This window comes from Pan paniscus, chromosome 5, assembly GCF_029289425.2.
Source record: "Pan paniscus chromosome 5, NHGRI_mPanPan1-v2.0_pri, whole genome shotgun sequence".
NCBI lineage: Eukaryota > Metazoa > Chordata > Mammalia > Primates > Hominidae > Pan > Pan paniscus.
In genome coordinates, this window is record NC_073254.2 from 22,668,621 (window position 1) to 22,687,985 (window position 19,365).

Sequence of the window (19,365 nt, forward strand, 5' to 3'; positions counted from 1 at the left end):
CTAAAGAAAATCCTTTCCTTATTTCTTTCCACTAATTAAACTGTTTTGTTTCAAAAGCCCAGTTCAAGGTTTACTGTCTTCACAAAGCCCTCCTGATTAGTCCCTTCCCTCTGAGGATTTTCCCTATTTGAAATTCCTTAATCAGGTGTGTGTGTATCCTACCATTTATTAATATCTTGCCTTTGCTGAAATTGGAGGTTTGTCTAATTGTTTTACAATTATGTCTTCCTACCCCACCCCAATCCGGCCCCAACTAGGTCACAAGTTCCACAATAGGGCAGGGACTGTGATTTCTCTTTCAGAGAAATGTTAGGCCTCTCCCTCTGGGAATATGGTAAAAGAGAAGAATTTTGTTTTCAGAAAGTTGTGTTTTTATCAGTAACCATTAATTTTAGCTATATCAAAGATAATATTTAAGTATTGAAAATTGGGTTCCCAATCATTGATTTTTAAAAAAGAAAATATTAAAAAAAAAAAAAAACAGGAGTTGATTAGCTCTGCCTTCTTTCTGTGGCATATTAACATTACATCATCTTTCCCAAGCAGTGCTTCTATCATTTCCTGCGTTGTTTTTTCCCCCCACTGGCTCTGAGAACATAACTTAAAATCCATTTGGCAGTTGTTAGGAGCTTCATCACTTTCAGAAGATTCTGAGCCTAACCTAAAAAAAGAGTTACAGGCTTCTGCCACTTACTTTGTCATCTGTTACGTCCTTTAAAATTCTAATCAGAACACATCTGACAAAGGTGCACTTTTGTTCCTCATCAGGTTTGTTATGTTTAGACAGAATATCCACTTTTAGAAATTACAGTCCCTTTGAAGCAATTCACCTTTTAACTCTTTAGGCACACAACGGAAAAGGTTTACTTTCTGAATTTATGAAACTTGCTTTTCTAAAGTCAAAGACAATCACCAGACTGCACCAAACATTCCCTTTTTGAACAATTAGTGACACCAAGAAGGCCCATTTCTCTGAACCTTCCTATCACATCTGCAACACTTACTGGTTGTAACTCAGTACGAAGCCATTTCCCCTGTTATCTCAGTGTTTTAGGAGACTATATTGACTTAAAAAAAAAAGTCAAGAATTTATCAAGTGCTTTTTCTCTTAACCAAAAGATTATTCAAGTAGATTTGTGCCACATACCATAGTTAACAATGTTCTATTTTCCTCACATAAAAAAGAAACAAATTCATTCTATCATGGTGTCTATAAGTAAACCTCAAATACACACATAAGAAAATAATTTCACAACTTGCAGTTCCAAAATGCGGATACAGAAGCGAGCTAGCTTCACTCTCCACAACAGAAAACCAAAATCAGGTATACAGTGCCAGCAATACCCCAGAACTCAAACATGAGGATAAGACAGTTCTCAGGGCCACAGAGAAATGAAAACACTCTGAGGAGACAGGAACAGAATTGGACTTCCATCTCTGTAACATTCCTTCCCCAACCTGCCTTGGCACCAAGCACATGGGACATCTCCCTGACTCATGGTTTCTATGCTAAAAGAGGGATCATGCTGGATGATCTGCTTCCCCATCATCTTGGGCTCCCTGGCAGGAGAACTGTCCCTGCCTTAACCCATGGAAAGCATTTGTGATACCCGAGGGCAGACATATCCTCAAGGACAGCCAGAAAAAAAGGAGACAGGTGCCACTTCCACCCCCAGTCTTTCAGAAACTCTGCTCTGTAACTCAGCCAAAGGAGACACCAAATCAAAGTGGCTACTCAGCAGCACCACACTGCACGAGGTTCGAGGTTCGTTCCCCAGGTCCCCTGGGAACAGAGGCTGCCTAGCCAGCCTTCCCACACTAACGAGATATCCCTTTGCGGACCTCCCCCATTCAAGATGAGTGGCATTCTGATTGTTTACTAGAACTAAGGCAGACTTGGGTTTAAGGTGCAGTCTAGTGCTGAAAAGAAGCAGTGACCTAGTGAAAGAAAAAAAGAAATCTGCAGGTAAAATACAAAGACTCTCTAAGCAAATGTATCCAATAAAAACAGAAACAAGATAGAGGAGATGGGAATAAATAACTAATGCTTTAATGCCAAGACGCAGATGTACATCCACAAGAAACAACAGCAAACAAGGAATGAAGACCTCCCTAAACAGACAAAGCAAAGAACCAGTCAGTGAATGACCTCAGTGAGATGGCAATATATGAACTCTGACCAACAATGCAAAATAGCAGTTCTAAGGAAACTCAGTGATCTCCAGGATAACACAGAAAAAAATTCAGAAATTTAACAAAGAGATTAGAACAATTTTTTTTCTTTTGAGATGGGGTCTCACTCTGTTGCCCAAGCTGCAGTGCAGTGGCACAATCTCGGCATACACAACCTCTGCCTCCTGGGTTCAAGCGATTCTCCTGCCTCAGCCTCCTGAGTAGATGGGACTACAGGCGTGCACCACCACGCCCGGCTAATTTTTGTATTCTTAATAGAGACAGGGTTTTACCATGTTGGTCAGGCTGGTCTTGAACTCCTGACCTCGTGATCCACCCACCTCGGCCTCCCAAAGTGCTGGGATTACAGGCGTGAGCCACCACGCCTGGCCAGATTAAAATAATTTTTAAAAATCAAACAGAAATCTTGGAACTGGGAAATACATTTGCTGAACTGAAAAATTCATTAGAGACTCTCAACAGTAGAATGAATCAAGCAGAGGAGAGTCAGTGAGCTCAAGAAAGGCCAGGCACAGTGGCTCACTCCTGTAATCCCAACACTTTGGGATATCAAGGCGGGTGGATCACTTGACGTCAGGAGTTCGAGACCAGCCTGACCAACATGGTGAAACCCCCTTTCTACTAAAAATAGAAAAATTAGCTGGGTATTGTGGCAGGCGCCTGTAATCCCAGCTACTCCGGAGGCTGAGGCAGGAGAATTGCTTGAACCCAGAAGACAGAGGTTGCTGTGAGCCAAGATCACGCCACTGCACTCCAGCCTGAGCAACAGACCAACAGTCAAAAAAAAAAAAAAAAAACCACATGATCATCTCAATAGACTCAGAAAAGGCAACTGACAAAATCCAGCATCACTTTATGATTAAAATCCTCAGCAAAACCGGTATAGAAGGGACATACCCTAAGGTAATAAAAGCCATCTACGACAAACCCACAGCCAACATTATACTGAATGGGAAAACTTGAAAGCACTCTCCCTGAGAACTGGAACAAGACAAGAATACCTACTTTCACCATTTCTATTCAACACAGTACTGGAAGTTCTAGCCAGAGCAGTCAGACAAGAGAAAGAAATAAAGGGCATCCAAATCGGTAAAGAGGAAGTAAAATTGTCACTAGTCCCTGAAGATATTATCGTATACCTAAAAAACCCTTAAGACTCACCCAAAAAGCTCCTATAACTGGTAAATGAATTCAGAAAGTTTCAGGATACAAAATCAATGTACACAAATCAGGAGCACTGCTATACACCAATAGAAACCAAGCTGAGAATCAAATTAAAGAGCTCAACCCCTTTTAGAATAGCTGCAAAAAAAGCAAAAGACTTAGGAATACACCTAACCAAGGAGGTGAAAGACCTCTACAAGGAAAACTACAAAACATGACTGAAAGAAATCACAGACGACACATATGGAAATACATCCCATGCTCATGGATGGGTAGAATAAATATTGTGAAATGTCCATAATGCCAAAAGCAATCTACAAATTCAATGCAATTCCCATCAAAATACCATTATCAATATTCACAGCACTAGAAAAAAAAATCCTAAAATTCAGATGGTACCAAAAAAGAGCCCACATAGCCAAAGCAAGATTAAACAAAAATAACTAACCTGAGGTCATCACACTACCTGACTTCAAACTACACTACAAGGCTATAGTCACCAAAACAGCATGGAACTGGCATAAAAATAGGCGCATAGACCAATGGAACAGAATAGAGAACCCAAAAAGAAAGTCAAATACTTACAGCCAACTGATATTTGACAAAGCCAACAAAAACATAAACTAGAGAAAGGACACCCTATTCAACCAATGTTGCTGGAATAATTGGCATGCCACATGTAGAAGAATGAAACTGGATCCTCATCTCTCACCTTATGCAAAAATCAACTCAAGATGGATCAAAGACATAAATCTAAGACCTAAAACCATAAGAGTTCTAGAAGATGACATTGGAAAAACCCTTCTAGACATTGGCTTGAGCAGAGACTTCATGACCAAGAACCCAAAAGCAAATACAACAAAAACAAAGACAAATAGATGGGACTCAATTAAACTAACAAGCTTCTGCACAGCAAAAGAAATAATCAGCAAACAGACAACACACAGGGTGGGAGAAAATCTTTGCAAACTATGCATCCCACAAAAGACTAATATGCAGAATCTACAAAGAACTCAAACAAATCAGCAAGAGAAAAACAATGCCATCAAAAATGGGCTAAGGCTGTGAATAGACAATTCTCAAAAGAAGATATACAAATGGCCAACAAACATATGAAAAATGCTCAATATCAATAATTTTAGGGATATGCAAAGCAAAACCAGAATTCGACAAGACCTTACACCTGCAAGAAGGGCCATAATTTAAAAAATTTAAAAAAAATTGATGGAATGTATCTCAAAATAATAAGAGCTATTTATGACAAACCCACAGCCAGTATCATACTGAATGGGCAAAAACTGGAAGCACTCCCTTTGAAAACGGGCACAAGACAAGGACGCCCTCTCTCACCACTCCTATTCAATGTAGTGTTGAAAGTTCTGGTCAGGGCAATCAGGCACGAGAAAGAAATAAAGGGTATTCAATTAGGAAAACAGGAAGTCAAATTGTCCCTGTTTGCAGATGACATGATTGTATATTTAGAAAACCCCATTGTCTCAGCCCAAAATCTCCTTAAGCTGATAAGCAACTTCAGCAAAGTCTCAGGATACAAAATCAACGTACAAAAATCACAAGCATTCCTATACAGCATTAACAGACAAACAGAGAGCCAAATCATGAGTGAACTCCCATTCACAATTGCTACAAAGAGAATAAAATACCTAGGAATCCAACTTACAAGGGATGTGAAGGACCTCTTCAAGGAGAACTACAAAGCACTGCTCACCAAAATAAAAGAAGACACAAACAAATGGAAGAATACTCCATGCTCATGGATAGGAAGAATCAATATCGTGAAAATGGCCATACTGCCCAAGGTAATTTATAGATTCAATGCTATCACCATTAAGCTACCAATGACCTTCTTCACAGAACTGGAAAAAACTACTTTAAACTTCATATGGAACCAAAAAAGAGCCCGCATTGCCAAGACAATCCTAAGCAAAAAGAACAAAGCTGGAGGTATCAAGCTACCTGACTTAAAACTATACTACAAGGCTACAGTAACCGAAACAGCATGGTACTGGTACCAAAACAGATATACAGACCAATGGAACAGGACAGACGCCTCAGAAATAATGCCACACATCTACAACCATCTGATCTTTGACAAACCTGAAAAAAAGAAGCAATATGGAAAGGATTCCCTATTTAATAAATGGTGCTGGGAAAACTGGCTAGCCATATGTAGAAAGCTGAAACTGGATCCCTTCCTTCCACCTTATACAAAAATTAATTCGAGATGGATTAAAGACTTAAATGTTAGACCTAAAACCATAAAAACCCTAGAAGAAAACCTAGGCAATACCATTCAGGACATAGGCATGGACAAGGACTTCATGGCTAAAACACCAAAAGCAATGGCAACAAAAGCCAAAATAGACAAATGGGATCTAATTAAACTAAAGAGCTTCTGCACAGCAAAAGAAACTATCATCAGAGTGAACAGGCAACCTACAGAATGGGAGAAAATTTTTGCAATCTACCCATCTGACTTTGTAGATTCTGGATATTAGAATCTACAAAGAACTCCAGAATCTACAAAGAACTCAAAAAAATTTACAAGAGAAAAACAAAACGCCATCAAAAAGTGGGTAAAGGATATGAACAGACACTTCTCAAAAGAAGACATCTGTGCAGCCAACAGACACATGAAAAAATGCTCATCGTCACTGGTCATCAAAGAAATGCAAATCAAAACCACAATGAGATACCATCTCACACCAGTTAGAATGGCAATCATTAAAAAGTCAGGAAACAACAGATGCTGGAAAGGATGTGGAGAAACAGGATCGCTTTTACACTGTTCGTGGGAGTGTAAACTGGTTCAACCATTGTGGAAGACAGTGTGGCGATTCCTCAAGGATCTAGAACTAGAATTACCATTTGACCCAGCAATCCCATTACTGGGTATGTACCCAAAGGATTATAAATCATGCTACTATAAAGACATATGCACATGTATGTTTATTGCAGCACTATTCACAATAGCAAAGACTTGGAACCAACCCAAATGTCCATCAATGATAGACTGGATTAAGAAAATGTGGCACATATACATTATGGAATACTATGCAGCCATAAAAAAGGATGAGTTTATGTCCTTTGCAGGGGCATGGATGAAGCTGGAAACCATCATTCTCAGCAAACTATCACAAGGACAGAAAACCAAACACTGCATGTTCTCACTAATAGGTGGGAATTGACAATGAGCTCCCTTGGACACAGGGCAGGGAACATCACATGCTGGGGCCTATCAGCGGGTGGAGGGCTGGGGAAGGGATAGCATTAGGAGAAATACCTAATGTAAATGAGTTGATGGGTACAGCAAACCAACATGGCACATGTATACCTATGTATCAAACCTGCATGTTGTGCACATGTACCCTAGAACTTAAAGTATTATAATAATAAAAAAAGAATTGATGTTGGTGTGGATGTGGTGAAAGGGGAATGCTTTTACACTGCTGGTGGGAATGTAAACTAGTACAACCACTGTGGAAGACAGTGTGGAGATTCCTTAAAGAACTACCAGTAGATCTACCATTTGATCCAGCAATCCCACTACTGGGTATCTACCCAGAGGAAAAGAAGTCATTATATGAAAAAGACACTTGCACATGCATGTTTACAGCAGCACAATTCTCAATTGCAAAAATATGGAACCAGCCCAAATGCCCATCAATCAACAAGTGGATAAAGAAAATGTGATATATACATATATATACACATATACATACACACACACACACACACACACATACACACACACACCATGGAATACTATTCAGCCATAAAAAGGAATGAAATAATGACATTCACAGCAACCTGGATGGAATTACAGACCATTATTCTAAGTAAAGTAACTCAGGAATAGAAAACCAAACGTCGTTATGTTCTCGCTTATAAGTGGGAGCTAAGCTATGAGGACACAAAGGCATAATAATAATACAGTGAACTTTGGGGACTCAGGGGGAAGGATAGGAGGGAGGTAAAGGATAAAAGACTACACATTGGGTACAGTGTACACCACAATCTCAGAAATCACCACTTAAGAACTTATCCATATACCCAGACACCACTGTTCCCCAAAAGCCTATTAAAATTTTCAAAAAGGAATAAAAATCTTTTTTTTTTTTTTAAAAAAAAGGCATAGAGTGGCTGAATAAATAAGACCCACCTTTATGCTGCCTACGAGAAAGGCACTTCACCTATAAAGACATGCAAGTTCTATGTGCTAATGAAAAGAACGTGTATTCTGCAGCAGTTGGGTGAAATGTTCAGTAAACATTAGTTGGGTCTTACATTTCCACACAACCAGAAAAAGATATTCCATGCAACTGGAGACCAAAAAGAGCAGGAGTAACTATACTTATATCAAATAAAACAGACTACAAATCAAAGACTGTAAAAAGAGACAAAGAAGGTCACTATATAATCATACAGGGGTCAATTCAGCAAGAGGGTTGTAACAATTATAAATATCTATGTACTTAACACTGGAACTCCCAAGTACATACAGGAAACATTAATAGATCTAAAGGGAGAGATAGAATGCAATAGCCGCAGGAGACTTCAACATCCCATTCTTAGTAATGGACAGATCATCCAGACAGAAAATCAACAGAGAAACATTGGAGAGTTCAACTACAAACTCGACCAGGCCTTAATGACACTTACAGAACCTTCATCCAACTGCAGCAGGTTACACGTTCTTTTCATCAGCACACAGAACATTCTCTGGAACAGATCATATCTTAGGCCACAAAACAAGTCTTAACAAATTCAGAAAAGATAGAGATCATTATCAGGTATATTTTCTGACCATAATGGAATAAAATTAAAAATCAGTAACAAGAGGAAACTTGGAAAATACACACACACAACATGCTCCTGAACAACCAATGAGTCAGGGAAGAAATTAAGAAGGAAATTTAAAAAATTTCTTGAAACAAATAAAATGAAAATACAACATACCCAAATCTATGGGATACAGCAAAAACAGTACCAACAGGGAAATTTATAGCAGCAAAAGCCTGTATCAAAAAAATAGAAAGACTTCAAATAAACAACCTAACAATGAACCTCAAGGAACACAAAATTAGGAGAAGGAAAGAAATAATAGAGACCAGAGCAGAAATAAATAAAATTGAGGCTAAAAACATCAGAGTCATTAAACTATTAGCAACAACTATATGCCAACAAATTGGAAAACCTAGAAGAAATAAATTCCTAAATACATACAAGCTACCAAGTACAAACCATGAGGGAACAGAAAGCCTCAACAAACTAATAATGAATAACAAGGTTGAAGCCATGATAAAGTCTCCTATCGAAGAAAAGCCCAGGACTTAATGGCTTCTTTGCTGAATTCCAGCAAACATTTAAAGAAGAATTAACACCAATTCTACTCAAGTTCTTCAAAAAACTTGAAGAGGAGAGAATATCCCCAACTCATTCTACAAGGCCAGCATTACCTCGATATCAAAATCAGACAAAGACAAAAGAATTAAAAAAGAGAAAACTACAGGCAATATCACTAATGAATGTAAAGGCAAAAATCCTCAACAAAATAGTAGCAAACCAAATTCAACAACATGTTAAAAAGATCATTCACCATGATCAAGCAGGATTTATCCCAGGAATGGCAGGATGGTTCAACATATGCAAATCTATAAATAACCCATATGGTAACCTCAATAGATGCTAAAAAAGCATTTGATAAAATCCAACTTTCCTTTATGATAAAAACTCTCAACAAACTGGGTATAAAAAGAACATAGCTCAAAATAATAAAGGCAATATATGGCAAACCCACAGCTAACATCATACTGAATGAGGAAAAATTGAGAGCCTTTCCTATAAGATCCAGAACAAGACAAGGATGCTCACATTCACCACTTTTATTCAACATAATACTGAAAGTCCTGCCAGGGCAATTAGGCAAGAAATAAGGGCACACGAATTGGAAAGGTATTAAGTCAAATTAGCTTTGTTTGCAGATCACATGATCTTATATTTAGAAAAACCTATTGACTCACCAAAAAGCTCTTGGAACTAATAAATGTATTCAGTAAAGTTGCAGGATACAAAATCAACATACAAAATCCATAGCATTTATATATGCCAACAGCAAGCAATCTGAAAAAGAAACCAAGAAAGCAATCCTATTTACAATAGCTACAAAGAACATAACATACCTAGCAATCAACTGAACCAAAGAAGTAAAAGATCTATACAAGGAAAACTATAAAACTTTGATGAAAAAAATTGAAGAGGGCACACAAAAATGGAAAGATATCCATGCTCTGTAACTGGAAGAATGCCATTAAAGTGACAATAATACCCAAAGCAATTTACAGGCTCAATGCAATCCCTATCAAAATACCAACGACATTTTTCATAGAAACAGGAAAAATAAATTCTAAAATTTATACAGAATCACGAAAGACCCTGAATAGCCAAAGCAATTTTGAGCAAAAAGAACAAAGCTGGAGGCATCACACTACCTGATTACAAAGCATATTATTAATACAAAGCTATAGTAACCAAATCAGCAATGATACCAGCATAAAAACACACAGGCCATGCATGGCACAGAATCAATAACCCAGATATAAACTCACACATTTATAGCCAGCTCATTTTCAACAAAGGCACCAAGAACATACAATGGGGAAAGGACAGGCTCTTCAATAACCAGTGCTGGGAAAACTGGATATCAGTATGACTGGGAAAACTGGATATCCATATGAAGAAGAATGAAACTAAACCTCTGTCTCTCACCATCCACAAAAATCAAATAAAAATGGATTAAAGACTTAAATCTAAGACCTGAAACTGTGAAATTACTAGAAGAAAGCCTAGGGGGAAACACTCCAGGACACTGGTCTGGGCAAAGACTTTTTTCTGTAAGACCTCAAAAGTAAGGCAACCAAAGCAAAAACAGACAAATGGGGTTACATCAAGCTAAAACACTTCCGTGAAGCAAAGAGAATAATCAGCAAGTTGAAGAGACAACCCACAGGAGGAGAAAGTATTAGCAAACTATTCATCTGACAACAGATTAATAACCAGAATATATAAGGAGCTCAAACAACAATATAGCAAAAATCCCAAAGAATCCAATTTTTAAAATAGGCAAAGATCTATTTCAAAAGAGACATTTCTCAAAAGACATAAAATGGCCAACAGGAATATGAAAAAAATGCCCAAGATCACTAATTATCAGAGAAATGCAAATCAGACCACAATGAAATAGCATCTCTAGTTAAAATGGGTTTTAATTAATTAATTATTTATTTATTTATTGACAGAGTCTCACTCTGTTGCCCAGGCTGGAGTGCAGTGGCGCTATCTTGGCTCACTGCAAGCTCTGTCTCCCGGGTTCACGCCATTCTCCTGCCTCAGCCTCCTGAGTAGCTGGGACTACAGGCGCCCGCCACCACGCCTGGCTACTTTTTTGTATTTTTAGTAGAGACAGAGTTTCACTGTGTTAGCCAGGATGGTCTTGATCTCCTGACCTCATGATCCGCCCGCCTCGGCCTCCCAAAGTGCTAGGATTACAGGCGTGGGCCACCACACCCAGCTAAAATGGCTTTTATTAAAAAGATGAAGAATAATGGATACTGGCGAGGATGTGGAGAAAAGGGAACTCTCGTATACTACTGGTCAGAATATAAATTAGTACAACCACTATGGAGAACAGTTTGGAGGTTCCTCAAAAAACTAAAAATAGAACTACCATATGATTCAGCAATTCCACAATACTGGGTATATATCTAAAAGAAAAGGAGAGAGACATCTGCACTTATGTGTTTATTGAAGTACTAGCCAAAATATGGAACCAACCTAAATTCCCATGAATGGGTAAGGAAATGTGGTATATATACACAATGGAATATTATTCAGCCATAAAAATGAATGAAATCCCGTCATCTGCAGCCACATGGACAGAACTAGATGTTATTATGTTTAAGTGAAATAAGCCAAGCACAGAAAGACAAATATTGCATGCTCTCACTCATATGTGAGAGCTAAAGAAATGGATCTCATGAATATAGAGAGTAGACTGGTAGTTACCAGAGGCCAGGAAGTATAGTGAGGAGGAGGGCATGAGGAAAGGTTGATTAATGGATATAAATATATGGTCTGATGGAAGAAATAAGACCTAGTATTTGATATATCAATAGGGTGACTATAGCTTACAATAATCTATTATATAATTCAAAATAGCTAGAAGAGAATAATTTGAATGTTTTTAACAAAAAGAAAGGACAAATATTTAAGGTGATGAATATGTGAATTACACTAATTTGGTCTTTCCAAATTATATGAAAGCATTAAATTACCATAAGTACCCCCAAAATATGTACATTATACAATAATACAAAAGTAAAGTTATTTTTAAAAAGCTAAGTCAATGTAGTATTAGCTTTAAAAAAAAAAAGAAAATAATTTCAGCTTGGCATTAGGAACAGATTTTGGCCGAATGCTCACTCATTCATTTCAATGAACAAATAACTAGTGAGTGGCTATAAAGTAGCAGGCATTGTTCTAGATGCCTGAGATACCACAGTGAACAACAACAACAAAAGTCCTGAGCTTACAGTACTCAAATTTTAGTTGGGAAGACAGGGGTATGGGACCAGGCTAAAACCACAAATGTGGAATTTAATTATTAATTGGTATACAGATGATATTGAAAGGCGTGATTCTGTATAAGCTCACCAAGCGAGTTTAAACAAGAAAGCAGTTGTGGAACCAAGCCTCCGAGCACCACAAGGTGAAAAGTCGTGAAGGTAAGTGGGAACTAACAAAGTAGATTGAGAAGGAGGAGCCTGTGTTGTAGGAGGCAATCCAAGAAAAAGTGATAATCCAGGAATAAAGGCAGACTTTTCTTACTACCTTTTCAAAGATATACAGAAGTAACATCCTGAAGTGGAACTTGAGCTCTGGAGGCAGAAGAGCTAGGCTTGGATGGTAGTTCCTCCAATTATTATTGGAGAATCTAGAGTGTTCAACCATTATAAATTTCGGTTTTCTCAACTATAAGGTGGGGAAGACGATAAACATTTATCTTACTGGGTTATGATTAAAAAAATGAAAAAATACAGGTGAAAATTCTAACTAGTAAAGTGCTATATAAATTCGTTTGTATTTTTAATTACAGTGTGTTCTTAAAGATTTCTAGGTAAAGATGGCAGAGTGAAGCAAAATCACACAAACTTAGTCCTTTAAATGCCTCTCAAAATAAATAGTTTTTTAAAAGGAAAAAAACTTCACCATTTACTAAACAGTAAAGAATTATAATTGCATACTACAAACTTTGAAAAGTAGCAGCCAAGAATAGGAACACAGATTGTAGTCAAGAACCGAGATTCCTGGCTGGGCACAGTGGCTCACGCCTGTAATCCCAGCACTTGGGAGGCCGAGGCAGGTGGATCACGAGTCAAGAGATCAAGACCACCTTGGCCAACATGGTGAAACCCCATCTCTACTAAAAATACAAAAATTAGCCAGGCGTGGTGAGACGCACCTGTAGTCCCAGCTACTCAGGAGGCTGAGGCACAAGAACCACTTGAATCTGGGAGGCCGAGGTTGTAGTGAGCTGAGATCGCACCACTGCACTCCAGCCTGGGAGACAGAGTGAGACTGTGCCTCCAAAAAAAAAAAAAAAAAAAAAAATTTGTAAAAATAGGTGAAAAATGTTTTGACTTTCTCACATACTAAACAGATTGCCTCGTGTACCACAGATGCACACATCTCACTTTGGAGATTAATGCTGTTTGGAGATTAATGGCAACACACATTAATCACTAGAAAACCACTTTCTCTGTAACTGAGCTTCCCTCTCTCTCTCCACCTCCCCCCATAATACCCAAGAAAATACATTTTGGTGTAGCATTCATTTGAAATGAAAAGCAATTAAAAAAAATTGCTGACTCACATCTCTGGAGAACCTGGCTGAGGCTGTCCCGCATTGTGTCTCTACATTTGGGAAGAGTATGTTCATTTGTTTCATGGATCATGTTCTTCAAATTTTCAAGAACTCGCATTTCTCGAAGACCACGTTTTTCCTATTAAAAGAAAGTAGATGACTAATAAATATGGTGTCTTTTCCTTTTTTTTTTTTTTTTTTTTTGAAATGGAGTCTCGCTCTGTCGCCCAGACTGGAGTGCGGTGGTGTGATCTCGGCTCACTGCAACCTCCGCCTCCTGGGTTCAAGTGAGTCTCCTGCCTCAGCCTCCCAAGTAGCTGGGACTACAGGCTCCCGCCATCACATCCAGCTAATTTTTTGTGTTTTTAGTAGAGATGGGGTTCCACTGTGTTAGCTAGGATGGTCTCGATCTCCTGACCTTGTGATCCGCCCACCTCGGCCTCCCAAAGTGCTGGGATTATAATCGTGAGCCACTGCGCCCGGCCATATTGTGTCTTAAATCTTAGTAATTACTTTCTTTCTTTTTTTTTTTTTTTTTTTTTTTTTGAGATGGAGTCTCGCCCTGTCGCCCAGACTGGAGTGCGGTGGCGCTATCTCTGCTCACTGCAAGCTCCGCCCGCTGGGTTCACGCCATTCTCCTGCCTCAGCCTGCCGAGTAGCTGGGAATACAGGCACCCGCCACTACCCCCGGCTAATTTTGTATATATTTAATAGAGACGGGGTTTCACTGTGTTAGCCAGGATGGTCTCTATCTCCTGACCTCGTGATCCACCCGCCTTGGCCTCCCAAAGTGCTGGGATTACAGGCGTGAGCCACCGCACCCAGCCTAAATCTTAGTAATTACTTTCTAAGATATCCACCCAGGTTTTGGTTGTTAGGTTATGACTTATTACTGAAAATTTATGCAGCTTTCTTCTAATTATTTGGCAATAAATGCCTCATAACCCAGAGGCATTTTTAAAATTATGAAATGCTCCAAAAGTTGCAATATGAGCAATATTTTTATAGCATTGTTAAAAAATTGGCAAGAGAAATACTAAAAGAACCAGAAAAATGGTCCAGATTGCCACATATTTTATTAGAAGGAAATTAAACACTCCAATCTGATCTTAAATTTCATTTTGTCATTCTAACTTAACTATCATATAGCTTCTGTTATTATGTGCTATATTTTTTATCTGACTCCTTTTCTTTTCTCAAAATAAAAATGGGTAGTAAAAGTAATATGTAGATACTTCCCTATATAGAAAAGAACACTGAAGGCCTGAGGCTATTATCATTAGAAAGGCCTCCTCATAAGGTTGGCCCTGGCTGGGGGCTGGAAACTTGACTAGTAAACAGTTTCCTACGTTGGTATAAAACCCTTCCATAAATTATAAAAGTGGCTCACTGTGCCTAAATGGTTTACACCAAGCTTGTCCAACCCACGGCAGACGGGCTGCAAGCAGCCCAAGACGGCTTTGAATGCAGGCCAACACAAATTATAAAACTTCCTTAAAACATTATGAGATTTTTTTGTGATTTTTTTTTCTTTTTTAGCTCATCAGCTATTGTTACTGTTAGTGTATTTTATGTGTGGCCCAAGACAATTCTTCTTCTTCCATTGTAGACCAGGGAAGCAAAAAGACTGGACACCCCTGGTTTACACAAACAATGTGATTAATGTTGAATACCTCTTTCCTTCTGGAAGTCTGAAAATGCTGTATGTGCTAGGCAGAGGATGCCTCCTTGACCAGCCCCCAATAAAACCCCTGGACTCCTAGGCTCAGGCAAGCTTCCCTGTAAGATTACACTTTACATGTGTTGTCACAACTTGTCACAAGGGGAATTCAGTGCATTCTGTGTGACTCCACTGGGGGAGGACTCTTGGAAGCTTCTACCTGGGTTCCTCCAGACTGCTTCCCAAGCACCTTTTCCCTTTGCTGACACTGCTTTGTATTCTTTTGCCATAAAAGAGCTTGCCACAAGTATGGCCATATACTGACTCCTGTGAGTTCTTCTAGTGAATCACTGAACTTGCAGGTGGTTTTAGGAACCCCGAAAACATCTCCATTCCAGAAAATAGAGCAAAACCACCCTCCCTGCCCAAAATGAGGGTGAGTTATACTTAGTAACTTGCTTCCAAAGAATAGAACAGGGAAAGGGAAAAATATTAACATTATAGTAGAGAAAACTAGCAACATGATACTAGAGAAAACTAGCCAATGCAATAATACCTCAACCAAGCCAAGAAGGTTCATATTATCAGTGGTATCGTGTTGATAGCATGCACCCACTGATGTAATGTGATAAGGGTACTTCATCTCTGTGGTAGTCTTTCCCAATACCCATAACTCCAGTCTAGTCATGAGAAAAACAACAGACAAACCCAGATTGGATACCTAGCCAGTACTCAAGACTTATGCAAAGGTCATAAAAAATAAGGAAAGGCGGAGGAACTGTCACAGACCAAAGACTAAGGTGGCATGATCATTCAATGCAATGTGGTACCCCAGATGAGATTCTGGAACAGAAAGGGGACTGTAATAGAAAAACTGGTAAAATTCAAATAAAGTCTGGTGTTTCATTAACAGTAATGTATCAGTGTTGGTTTCTTAGCTTTTACAAATGCAGCATGGTAATGTAAGAAATTAAATAATGAAAGAAATTGGGTGAGGTGTTGATATGGTTTGGCTGTGTCCCCACCCAAGTCTCAACTTGAATTGTATCTCCCAGAATTCCCACATGTTGTGGGAGGGACCTAGGGGGAGGTAATTGAATCATGGGGGCCGGTCTTTCCCATACTATTCTCCTGATAGTGAATAAGTCTGATGGGCTTATCAGGGGTTTCCACTTTTGCTTCTTCCTCATTTTCTCTTGCTACCACCATGTAAGAAGTGCCTTTCAGGCCAGGTGCGATGGCTCACGCCTGTAATCCCAGCACTTTGGGAAGCTGAGGTGGGCGGATCATGAGGTTAGGAGTTTGAGACAAGCCTGGCCAACACGGTGAAACCCCATCTCTACTAAAGATACAAAAAAATTAGCCAGGCGTGGTGGTGCATGCCTGTAATCCTAGCTACTCAGGAGGCTGAGGCAGGAGAATCGCTTGAACCTGGGAGGTGGGGGTTACAGTGAGCCAAGATTGTGCCACTGCTCTCCAGCCTGGGCGACAGAGCGAGACTCTGTCTCAAAAAAAAAAAAAAAAAAAAAAAGAAGTGTCTTTCGCCTCCCACCATGATTCTGAGGCCTCCCCACCCATGTGGAACTGTAAGTCCAATTAAACCTCTTTTTCTTTCCAGTCTTGGGTATGTCTTTATCAGTAGAGTGAAAACAGACTAATACAGTAAATTGGTACCAGTAGAGTGGGGCGTGGCTGAAAAGATAGCAGAAAATGTGGAAGCAACTTTGGAAATGAGTAACAGGCAAAGGTTGGAACAGTTTGGAGGGCTCAGAAGAAGACAGGAAAATGTAAGAAAGTTTGGAACTTCCTAGAGACTTGCTGAATGGCTTTGACAAAAATGCTGATGGTGATATGAACAATAAGGTCCAGGCTGAGGTGGTCTCAGATGGACATGAGGAACTTGTTGGGAACTGGAGCAAAGGTGACTCTTGTTATGCTTTAGCAAAGAGACTGGTGGCATTTTTTCCTTGCGCTAGAGATCTGTGGAACTTTGAACTTGAGAGAGATCATTGAGAGTATCTGGTGGAAGAAATTTCTAAGGAGCAAAGCATTCAAGAGGTGACTTGGGTGCTGTGAAAGGCATTCAGTTTTATAAGGTAAGCGGAGCATAAAAGTTTGGAAAATCTGTAGCCTGACAATGCAAAAGAAAAGAAAATTTCATTTTCTGAGGAGAAATCCAAGCCGGCTGCAGAAATTTGCATAAGTAACAAGGAGCCAAATGTCAATCCCCAAGACAATGGGGAAAATGTCTCCAGAGCATGTCAGAGGTCTTCATGGCTGTCCCTCCCATCACAGGCCCAGAGGCCTAGGGGTAAAAAGTGGTTTGTGGGCTAGGTCCATGGCCTCCATGCTGTGTGCAGCCTAGGGACTTGGTGCCCCATGTCCCAGCCACTCCAGCAGTGGCTGAAAGGGGCCGACATACAGCTTGGGCTGTGAATTCAGAGGGTGGAAGCCCCAGGCTTTGGCAGCTTCCAAGTGATGTTGAGCCTGTGGTGCACATAAGTCAAGAATGGAGGTTTGGGAACCTCTGCCTAGATTTCAGAAGATGTAAGGAAATGCCTGGGTGTCCAGGCAAAAGTTTGCTGCAGGGGTGGGGCCCTCATGGAGAACCTCTGCTAGGGCAGTGCAGAAAGGAAATGTGGGGTCGGAGCCCCCACACAGAGTCCCTACTGAGGCACTGCCTAGCAGAGTTGTGAGAAGAGGACCACCGTCCTCCAGACCCCAGAATGGTAGATCCACCGACAGCTTGCACCATGTACCTGGAAAAGCCGCAGACACTCAATGCCAGCCTATGAAAGAAGCTAGGAGGGAGGCTGTACCCTGCAAAGCCACAGGGCTGGAGCCTCCCAAGACCATAGGAATCCACCTCTCGCATCAGTGTGGCCTGAATGTGAGACCTGGAGTCAAAGGGGATCATTTTGGAGTTTTAAAATTTGATTGCCCCACTGGATTTCGGACTTGCATGGGCACTGTAATCCCTTTGTTTTGGCAAATTTCTCTCATTTGGAACGGCTGTATTTACCCAATACCTGTACCCCCATTGTATCTAGGAAGTAACTATCTCGCTTTTGATTTTGCAGGCTTACAGGTGAAAGGGACTTGCCTTGTCTCAGAGGAGACTTTGGACTGTGGACTTTTGGGATTAATGCTGAAATGAGTTAAGACTTTGGGGGACTGCTGGGAAGGCATGATTGGTTTTGAAATGTGAGGACGTGAGATTTGGAGGGGCCAAAGGTGGAATTATATGGTTTGGCTCTGTCCCCACCCAAATCTCAACTTGAATTGTATCTCCCAGAACTCCCACATGTTGTGGGAAGAACCCAGGGGGAGGTAATTGAATCATGGGGCCAGTCTTTCCCGTACTATTCTCATGACAGTGAATAAGTCTCATGAGATCTGATGGGCTTATCAGGGGTTTCTGCTTTTGCTTCTTTCTCATTTTCACTTGCTGCCACCATGTAAGTGCCTTTCGCCAGCCACCATGATTCTGAGTCCTCCCCAGCCATGTGGAACTGTTTAAGTCCAATTACACCTCTTTTTCTTCCCAATCTTGGGTATGCCTTTATCAGCAGCATGAAAATGGACTAATACAGGGGTACATGGGAATTATCTGTACTATCTTTGCAATTTTTCTACAAATCTAAAATTAAAATAAGAAGTTACTTAAAAAAAGAGTGGTAAACTTGACTATGAAAAAATAATAGACTAGATATGTTACTGAGGTTTTTTATTTTTTTTTGAGCCATTTTTATAAGGCCAGTTTCTTACTTTTTCTAATTGTCCCATAATAAAATATTAACAACTTATACAAAAGTTGTGAGAGAATAATATAACAAACTCTCATATACTCCAAGCTTCAACAATTCTCATGACTGATTTTTTTCCCCTCCACAATGTTCCATACCTCATCCCCTCTAGATTATTTTGAAGCAAATCCTAGAAAGTATATCATTTCAACTGTTAAATATTTCAACCTGTATCTTTTTTTTTGTTTGTTGTTGTAGAGACAGGGTCTTGTTCTGTCACTGAGATCACACTACTGCTGGAGTGCAGTGGTGTGATCATGGCTCACTGCAGCCTTGAACTCCTGGGCTCAAGCAATCCTCCTGTCTCAGCCTCCCAATAGCTGGGAGGACAGGTGCACACCACCACACCTGGCTCATTTTTCTTTTTTAAAAATTTTTTGTAGAGACAGGCTCTCACTTTGTTGTCCAGGCTGGCCTCAAACTCCTGGGCTCAAGCAATCCTCCCACCCTGGACCCCTGAAGTCCTGGAATTACACGCATGAGCCACCATGCTTGATCTCAACATATATTAATATCTTTAAAACAAGAGACTTGCCTTAAACAAACAATAAGACCACCTCTCTCTCTCTCTCTCACACACACACACACACACACACACACAC

The 19,365-nt window shown here is 39.9% G+C and overlaps 1 protein-coding gene across 2 annotated transcripts in view; it reads right to left on the reverse strand.

Annotated features, from left to right (window-relative positions):
• BLOC1S5 (biogenesis of lysosomal organelles complex 1 subunit 5) overlaps positions 1–19,365 on the reverse strand; it is a 53,478-nt gene that overhangs the window by 16,822 nt on the left and 17,291 nt on the right. The window contains exon 3 of one of the 2 annotated variants that reach the window (XM_008952875.4): positions 13,307–13,436. The exons of the other annotated variant lie outside the window; for it this stretch is intronic. Coding sequence (XP_008951123.2) covers positions 13,307–13,436 — 130 coding nt within the window. The remainder of the gene's footprint in view (positions 1–13,306; positions 13,437–19,365) is intronic. 2 annotated transcript variants of the gene reach the window in all.